Source organism: Oryza glaberrima, chromosome 6 (assembly GCF_000147395.1).
Source record: "Oryza glaberrima chromosome 6, OglaRS2, whole genome shotgun sequence".
In the NCBI taxonomy this organism is placed as follows: domain Eukaryota; kingdom Viridiplantae; phylum Streptophyta; class Magnoliopsida; order Poales; family Poaceae; genus Oryza; species Oryza glaberrima.
The window spans coordinates 23,148,303-23,157,902 of record NC_068331.1 but is presented as its reverse complement, the minus strand read 5'-3'; the positions used below and the strand labels follow the sequence as shown (position 1 = coordinate 23,157,902).

Below are 9,600 nucleotides of genomic sequence, written 5' to 3'. Positions count from 1 at the left end.
AGTACTATTTACGTATTTATAACGATGATACTGCTACTTGTAAGTAATCTCAGTGGTGCCACTAAGATACGTATTTTGCATGTATTAGACGAAAATACCCTCATCTTCTACCTCTCTCTTCCCTACAGCAGTGCCACCGACGTGTGTTGGCCAAGGTCCGCTGCATGGGCAAGTGACGCGGCGAGGCGCGGTGCGGTGGTGTGCGAGGTCGGGCGCCTCGCGCGGGAGTCCAACCAGGATCGGCGGTGCCTCGCGTCGGCCGGCGTGGCGCGCGCACTCGCCACGGCGATCGTGTAGTTCGCTGTGGCAGGCTGATTCGTCAGCGTCGTCGGTCTTGCTCGACGACGTCCTGGCGGCACGGGTGCTTGTCATGCCGCTCGACGAGGAGGCCATCGGCTCCTCGACCGCGTCGGTGGCGCTGCTCGCCAACGTTGCCAAGCACGGCGACCTACAGAGTAGGCTTCGGGCAGCGGTCAACGTTAGGGAGATCGTTGTGTTGTCGTCGTGCTGCTCACGCAACGGCGGCGCCACCACTGCCATTGATCTCAGCGACCACCACCGCCATTGATTCCTAAATCCTGTCGCCGGCGATGTCCACCGCGGGAGCTCGGAGCGAGGAAAGGCAGCTGGATCTGGGACACGCTGGCATGCAAGAGGAGGCCAGCGGCGGGCCGAGGTGGAGGGAGATGACGTGCAGGAGGAGGCCGGTGGTCAGGTCACGCCATGGAAGAAGGGAGAAGGACTAAGGGGAAAAAGGGATAGTTTGGTCCTTATTTTTTTAAAAAAATGCACCCAATGGGTACGTAGTGGTATATCTCAAATATGTGGAAAATTATAATGGCATGATTTCAGATATGCGAATACTAATATCATATTTCAAAACCAGTATATTTTAATGGCATGATCCAATTAACCTGATCAAATTTATTCATAGTATAGATGGTTACATAAAACGTCTAATGATTTTTTTGGGCTTGCCAGAAATCATCGGACCACAAGTTTGTGTTCTACAGCAGTGGATTCGGAGAAAAACTCCCCCGTCCTAAACGGTGTGTTTTTATTAAAAAAATATATATACAAAAGCTACTTTAAAAATCATATTAATCTATTTTTCAAATTTAAAATAATTAATACTCAATTAATCATGCGCCAATAGCTCAATTTGTTTTACATTTTTTTTTCTATCAATCTTCGCTTTTCCCTTCTTTCAAGCAAATCATAAATGTAAGAAGAGAAAATAATATTAGCATATTTGTAATCATATTATTATATATCTTCAGAAATCATGGTAATAAAATCAGTCGCTGACCACCTGGTGGATTGCAGCATTACACTGCAGAGTGCAGACAGTTAATTCATTCTGCGTGCTGACGTGTACGTTTGCTGGGGGTGACGCGTGGCACATTTCATCAGCAAGCTCCGGGGGAGAAGCCGACCACCTTTTTCCCGATGTCGTAGGCGACGCCGAACGTCTTGAGCTGCGTGTTCCCGACGATGCCGACGTCGCCGCCGTCCTCGTTGCCGGCGAACGCGAGGCACACCTGCGACGCGCTCACCGTGTACATGATCCCCGACGCGTCGACGTCCAGCGCCGCGCCGCCCTGGAACAGCAGCGACACCGTCGGGATCGCCACCTGGCTCATCCCAGTGAAGTCGTAGCACGTGTCCAGCAGCGACACCGCCGCCGCCTTCCTGTACCCGCGCGCCGCCATGGCGGCGGCGAACGCGGAGCGGAGCGACGAGTACGCCGCCGGCGGGAGGCGCGTGATCACCGTGCCGGAGTCGACGATCGTGCCGGCGGCGGCGAACACCGACGGCGCGATGGGCAGCAGCCGCCCGCCGACGCGGATGCCCGTCATGCCGACGTAGTAGAACGTCGGCCCGTTGCCCGTCAGCATCGGCGTCGTCGTCGTCGCCGGCGGCGAGCCCGCGCCGAAGTCGAGGTACCCCGTGCCGGTCGACCTCGGCGGGAGGCAGTGCGCGAACACGCCGCCGTACTTGCCGTACGTCTGCACCGGCAGCGACGTCTTGCCGCGGCCGAGGCCGAGGAGCCCCGCCGCCTCGCCGAACAAGCCGTCGTTCCTCTCGCCGCAGCCGAACCGGAACCCCTTGACGGCGTCGTAGGAGGAGAGGGTGAGGGTGTCCATGGCGAAGAAGCCGATGGAGTACGAGCCATCGCCGTACTGGACGCCGTAGAGGCAGTGGCCGCCGGAGCAGCCGCTGACGTCGAGGTCGGAGCAGGCCGGCGCGGCGCAGGAGACGTTGGCGTAGGTGGACGAGCTCGCCGGGTCGAACAGCTTCTCCCGCTGCTCGTAGCACGCCACCACGCACGGCTGGCACTGCACCCACGTCGTGTCGCTGCCGGTGTCGAACACCACCGTGTACCGCGACGCCGGCGTGCCGAGGCCCACGGTCACCACGTAGTTGCCCGTGCCCAGCGCGCGCCCCGGCGACGCCGGGAGCGACGCGGTGGACGACGACAGCGACGCCGCCGGCGCCGGCGCTGACGGCGGCTGCTGCTGCCGGTGGCGGCTGCGCTTTGGATTCACCCGGCCAGTGGTGGTGGTGGACACCCGGTGTTGGATCGACTCGGCGCGGCTCTGGTCGGCGGCGAGGATCTCGCCGTGGGACGGCGGCTCGCCGTGCGCGGCGGCGAGCGGCGAGCACGGGCCGTGCCGGTGGACGATCGTCATCCTAGTGGTTGATGACGTGGCGTCATGTCTGTGATCTGAATTTCCAGGGAGATGTTCAGCTTGGATCAATCGGAATTATTTCAGAAAATGAAATTCAGAATTTTTTCTATCACTTTATGTCTATATTTTACTTTAGAGTAAAGTTCATCACCGGTCTCTAAACTTGTACCGCTGTGTCATCCCAGTCCCTAAACTCGCAAATCGACCATTCAGGTTCTCAAACTTGTTCGACTGTGTCATCCCGGTCCCTAAACTTACAGATCACTCGTTTAGGTCCTCTAACTTATTCAGTTGTGTCACTCCGGTCCCTAAATAGGACGGTCTAAAAACTTTATATCAAAAAATAATTCATAACTTTTTCATGTGAACTCTAATGAAAGACAAATTTTATATCAAAATTGTAGCCTTCGACGCGACCTAGAACTTTGTAGTTGAAAAGTTTTTGAATTAAAACTTTTTAGGGTCCCAAAATATTGTTGCATGTTTATAGATTTTGAAATTTTAATTTTAAAATTACATTTTGGGACAAAAAAATGACTTAAAATAAAAAAAAATTCAACTACAAAGTTGTAGATCGCGTCGAGGGCTACAAGTTTGATATAAAGTTTGTCTTCATTATAGTTCACATGAAAAAGTTATGAATTATTTTTAAATATAAAGTCTTTAAACCGTCCTATTTAACCCAAATGATATTCAAATCCAAGTTTAGGGACCGGAGTGACACAACTGAACAAGTTGGAGGATCTAAATGAGTGATATGCAAGTTTAGGGACCGGGATAACACAGTCGAATAAGTTTAAGGACCTGAACGGTTGATTTGCGAGTTTAGAGACCGGATGACACAACGGTACAAGTTTAGGGACCGGTGATGGACTTTACTTTTATATTTTTCTAGTACATTCAGTTGTGTCTGAACAATAATGCAGCATAAATGAAAAAAAATAGTACACTTGGCCCAACCAAAGCACGAGAGGGTTTTTTTTAGGGAGGTTATAATTGTTTATTTGTGCAGTAGTGAACTACTCCCTCCTTCTCAAAATATAAGAGATTTTAGGCAGATAAGACATTTCTTAGTAATACGAATTTGAATATATTCCTTGTCTAAATTCATATAACTAAGAAATATCGCATCCGTTCAAAATCCCTTATATTTGGGGACGGACAGAGTATTACATATTTTTCATCAGGAATATGATAGACCTGGATTTCTTCGATGAAAATACGTTCCTCTCATATAAACTAGACATTTGTTGGACCATGCATCTATTCACTGAGTGGGTAACTTATTTGTCAATCACCTTTCTTTTTGGTTGAAATATTGTATCAAGTGTCAACACAAAACAACTCACATATTTACTACGTACCTCTTTTTATTAGGGTGAAATATATAATGCTTGAAATTAACTAACAAAAAAAAATGGTCAACTTCTTTACCACTTACCAGTATCTATATTCTTATAAAAGGGAGCGGTGGTGCATCTTTCACCACCCACCATTAACCTCCAAAACATATGTGAAATCAGTGCCCCTCCTCAAACAAAACACATATATGGTAGAATTCATCGATTATCTATGATGCAACGTTTTGAAGGGAGGAGCATTTATTTAGTGACAAGAAGTCAACTTAGTCCGCTAGAAATATTTTTATGGCTAAAACACAAAAAGATAAATAAAACTCAAATTTAATTCTAAAATTAAAAAGTAGATTTCTTCCTTGTAATATGCCAATGCGATTTTTCTAATTCCTGTAACAACGGACGGTTGGTTCGCTAGTAAAACAAAGAGACTATAGGGAAAATTACAAAAACCACCCCATAAGTCACTTGAATTTTAACATTTCATCCCATAAGTTATTTTATTGCTAATACCCATCACCTACTCAGTTTTAATGCCAAAACCACCCAGTGCGCACGTGCTTAACCAAATTGGCCCATTATCGCTGATGTAGAGTCACCACATGCTAAGTTAGCGAAATCAATCTTCTCCAAGTGCTTGCATTACACTTATTTTTCATGTTTGATTGAACTTTTTTTTGTTCATATAGAGAAACTCAATGCATCAACATTTAAGTTCTCATCAGCAATTCTATTTGTGGAATCTCAAAAAAAAAAGTGTCAAGACTATACTATGAAAATATTTAATTTTGGTAAAGAATACATTGACGGCTCACACTTTATGAAAACATGTGGTTTTGCAACAAATAGATGAGTAAGTATTTGCAACAAAGTGATTTATTGGGTAAAATGTCAAACTTCAATTGACTTATGAGATGGTTTTTGCAATTTTCCCTATAATCAATAGCAACATAAAAACACATGCATATAGCTAGCTAAACCCAAGAGAGCAAGCTAAAAGTTAATAAAGTTATTTGAAAGCTACAATTTTGTATTTTGACCACGTTTAGATAATCCACAAATAGCTAGCAAAACCGTTACTCATTTATTCACTAACGTGCCATCGTTGTTAATTGATTTATGCTCTAGAAACATCATTGCCTTCATCTTATTCCTCACGCACATATCCGATCCTTAGATTTATGTAAATCTGCCTATCTACCAAAATTTATATACAAGTGTGCTTGTTTGGTGGAAAAAATCAGACGTGTGTGCCATGTTTTGCAAGGTCTTATGTTTTGGAGCGTTTTTAGGACACACAAGCTTTGAGTGTGTGTCCTTCTCGCACTTAAAAAAAAGGGTTATTGTTTTAGCACCTAACATATTTTAAAATGCAAATTTAACCCTTTTTTTTACGAGTATCAAATGTTTGGGGTTCCTGTGAGAGCCAAAGCTCCATTTTTGTCATACTTTCGGTCTTCCAAAAAAAATTCCGACTCAAAATCTTTAAATGTGATTTGTTTTTTTTTTGTAATAAAATCACTGTCAAGTATATGGCCCTGTGTACTGTGGCCATCAATTTAAATTCATGGCAGTTTCCTTACGCTTGTTGTGTACTGTACCATACAAAACAGGGAAGATACAGTATTCTGATAACGGACAAACAAGACAAAAACTTGAGCAGATAACGACACAAAGTCTTACATACATCTATTTAGTTTTTATTTTATTTTAGAAACATTTACTACAGTTATTTAGTTTTGTTTAGAGAGAGTCTTACTTGGAAGCATTTGCAATATCAAAGCTGTAAGTGAATCCACTGGAATCAGCAAAATTATTTCCAGTCTCGTATGTAAGTATATATAAATTCAAAGCACAACAACACAGCCACAAAAGCAGCTCTGAAACCAGAGAAACCTGAAGTCCAGAAACAAACGGGTGATAGATCAATTGAATAAGCAAACAAATTAACCAAACCAAACCAAACCAAACCAAGAAAAGAAAAAGAAAAAGAAGCACTGATGCAGAGAGCAATCTGAAGCATCTATCCATGCATGAATGAATGCATGATATATGCAAATGCAACAGCAGCAGACACACCTCACACTCACACTGAGATTCTGACATGACAGACAGAGACTTGGAAAGAGCTCGATCAAGAAGTGGCCATGCCATGCCATGGCGAGCAAAACGAATCAAACCTCGCGGCGGCGCGTCGCACGACGGCGACGACGACGACGAGTCAGGGAACATGTCCTCCACGCTCAGCATCACATGATCATGCCCTTGTCCTCTCCCCGTGGCAGCGTCATCAGCAGCAGCAGCGCAGAGCCCAAACGCCGCCAGGAACGCCGCGGCGGCGAGCAGCCGTCGCCGGAGTAAGAAACCGCCGCCGCCGCCATGGCCGGCGCATCGAGCAGCAGCAGCAGCCATTGCAATTGCAGCAAGTGGCGAGTGAGTGGGGAGCTAAGCTAAGCTCAGCCCGCGCGAGTGGAGGGAACGCACGCGTATCTCCTATCCTGTTAATGTTATATAGATATATCCACAGCTATTGCTCTAGTGTGGTTAGCCACGATCGAATTTATCGAATGCCAATGGCTGTCGCCGTTTGCGCTTGAAAATGCTGGTCCATCCCGCATCGGCGTACGTCCTCCACTCCACCACCGTATCGTTCGCTCGGGTGCAACACAACACACGGTAAGTGCATGGCCGGCTGCTCTAACACTGACGGTTGATCATTGCTACTCCCTCCGTTTCATAATGTAAGTCATTCTAGCATTTCCTACATTTATATTTATGTTAATGAATCTAGATAGATATATATGTCTAGATTCATTAACATCAATATGAATGTGGAAAATGCTAGAATGACTTACATTGTGAAACGGAGGGAGTACATAAAAGGAAGGCGAATATTAGGGAATAGTCTAATATCAAATAAATTTAATGAGTGAGACTTCACCTATACCAGATAAGCCATCACCTTGTGAAGCTATCCGGAAGATTTCTGGGCGTTTCTCTGTCTTTGCTACATACTACTCCCTTGTAAAATACAAAGTGTTTAGGATTAAAATTTTGTACACGATATAAAGTATTTCTATGGGACAACGTTATTTTCACTGCATGGGAATCAAAAATATTTTTGACTAATCAGGTGTTTAGAGGAGGAATCTAAGTAATTCGAAATTTAAGATTTTGACTATTTGATGACTCTGAAAGGAAATCTTTTTCTTTTATATTAAACTTTACTACTAAATAAGCTGAAAATAATTACATTTAGGGGCGAAGAGAGTAGCTAGCCTGTGGCTTTCTTGGCACAGAGCAGGCAGGGGCAGGCTATCCGCTGCTATCTGCTGGGAGCCCTGCATTTTCTGTCTGAATCTTCCTTCCGATGACTGAATGAATATTCAGAGATGCACACAAGACGCAACTGCGGCACTGCACAAGGTCCCCCGGTGACAGAGAACGACGAGCCGTTTGTGTGTCACCTAACTGACATGATTCTGCAGGAAACCCTGAATCATTTCTGCAATTATCCAAACGTGTTTGTGTTTGTGCTGTACTGCTGCCTGCCCGGAACACTGGAACAGAGGCTGCAAAAGAAGAGCACCAAACTACCGGATTGTGCGTCAGTTCCTGAACAAGCAGAATCTACCTTTTGTCACCTTCTCAGGTTAGATTCTACAGTGATTTTCACATGTACCTTTCTCTCCCTCTTTTGGCGAGAAACTCTATATGAAAACTACGGCCAGTTCCTTAGATGGGCGACAACGACATCGTTAACGTTGTAACTTTTACAGAGACAACGTATTTAGAGACTTTGATCTATGGTATTGTTATAGACCCAACGGTGATCGACCACACATAGCGGCGGTCGATTCGGTGCTAGATTTCCCTTTTAGGGGTTTGTGCTTGTGTGGTTGACTCGGTTCGTGGATGTACACTGTATTGCACAACCAACCTCAACAACCTTCCATTGTGTTTATTGTATCTTTTTTTCTCTTAATAATCTTATAACATTCGGATGGCTTCCTTTTACCATTCCATTGGAAATTATTTACTACATCCCTTTCAGGCTATAAGACTTTTTAGCATTGTCCACATTCATATAGATATTAATGAATCTAGGTATATAGTATGTCTAGATTCATTAACATTTTTTTAGATAATAGATTTTTATTAATCCGGCCCTCTATATCCATGAAGGATATACACAGCCAAAAGGATATGAGTACTTAGACTCACACCTCAACAAAGAGGAGAACAGAACCAAAAAGGAAAAGAAAACCAAACGACCTCGACACATCCTGCTTCTCTGCCTAGATTTGATGAGTGGAAGTCTACCGGTCGCCGCCGCCCCTAGTGCGCCGTCGATGCAAACCTCCATTTGTGCCATCTTCATCAGTTTCAGGAGAGCTGACGTCACGCGCCGCTTGTTGGCCCACTCTCAACCGTCGTCATTCGCCGTATAGTCGGAACTAGCCAACCAAACACGATCGAACCTACGGGATTGACTTCCACTTCACCCGAATCCTAGGCATCCACCGTCAAAGTGCACAGACTGCCACCGTCTCGAGCTGCCGCAGCCCCTAGGGCCGCCGGCACCGTCGGAAGCTACCTTTGTCCTCCATCGCAGCCCCTAGGGCTGCCAGCGCCGCCGAGAGCCGCCGCCGCAACCGCTAGGCCGCCGACGGGAGCTGCCGTCGCAGCCCCTAGGGCCGCCGACGGGAGCCACCGCCGCATCCCCTAGGGCCACCGTCATCCTCCGCCGCAGCCTCTAGGGCTGCCGGCACCGACGGGAACCACCGCCGCCGTAGCCTCTAGGGCTGCCGGTGCCGACCCGCCTTCCTGCTGTCGGACCGCCGCCATCCTCCACCATCCTCTGCCCCCCCTCCCGCCGTCGCCGCCGTCCTAGCCGCCGGTCAGCTCTGGCGGCGGCAGGTGCAGATCTGGGAGCTGAAGAGACGAGCTGGGGAGACGAGCTTAAGTGATTTCCTTCACAGTTCAGCAAATCATAAGGCTAGATTCATTAACATATATATAAATATGAACAATGCTAGAAAGTCTTATAATATAAAACGGAGGAAGTAACAGATAGTCAGGTACAGAATCTACAGAGATGAACCTTTACCGCTGTCTAACGCATGAGGAAAGAAAAGCCAAAAAGAAAGGGAAGGCTCTGATTGATTGATCAATCCTCACTGATGAGTGCCAGAGGCCACAAGCTAGCTGTAAAGACAGGGGCTGTAGTGTGATTGACCAAGGTCTCTGTCTGCTGCTACTGTGCAGCAATCTTCAACGCCATAACGAAGCTCAGCGTGCACGCTTGACGCTTGAGAATTAATAAGTTAAGCAATGCGTGATTAGTTTACAATTCAGCATCTCAGGGACAAGGACAACATCACCCAGTGCTTGCAAGAAGCCAACGAACGTGCATGGCTAGGCCCCATTTTGAGAACTGAAATCTCACGAAATTTCAGTGGAGACAGACAGGAAATAGTATATGCTACTCCCTCCATCTTTTAATATAAGAGATTTTGACATTTTACTTCCACTGTTTGATCATTCATCTT

At 46.2% G+C, this 9,600-nt stretch overlaps 1 protein-coding gene across 1 annotated transcript; it reads right to left on the bottom strand.

Annotated features, from left to right (window-relative positions):
* Positions 1-1,249: 1,249 nt before the first annotated feature.
* On the bottom strand, positions 1,250-6,560 carry LOC127776668 (aspartyl protease family protein At5g10770-like). Its single transcript, XM_052303175.1, has 2 exons — positions 6,229-6,560; positions 1,250-2,728 (listed from the first exon to the last, which is right to left on the bottom strand). Exons 1-2 carry the CDS (start codon positions 6,458-6,460, stop codon positions 1,410-1,412), a joined length of 1,551 nt encoding a protein of 516 aa, XP_052159135.1. The 5' UTR covers positions 6,461-6,560; the 3' UTR covers positions 1,250-1,409.
* Positions 6,561-9,600: the final 3,040 nt, after the last annotated feature.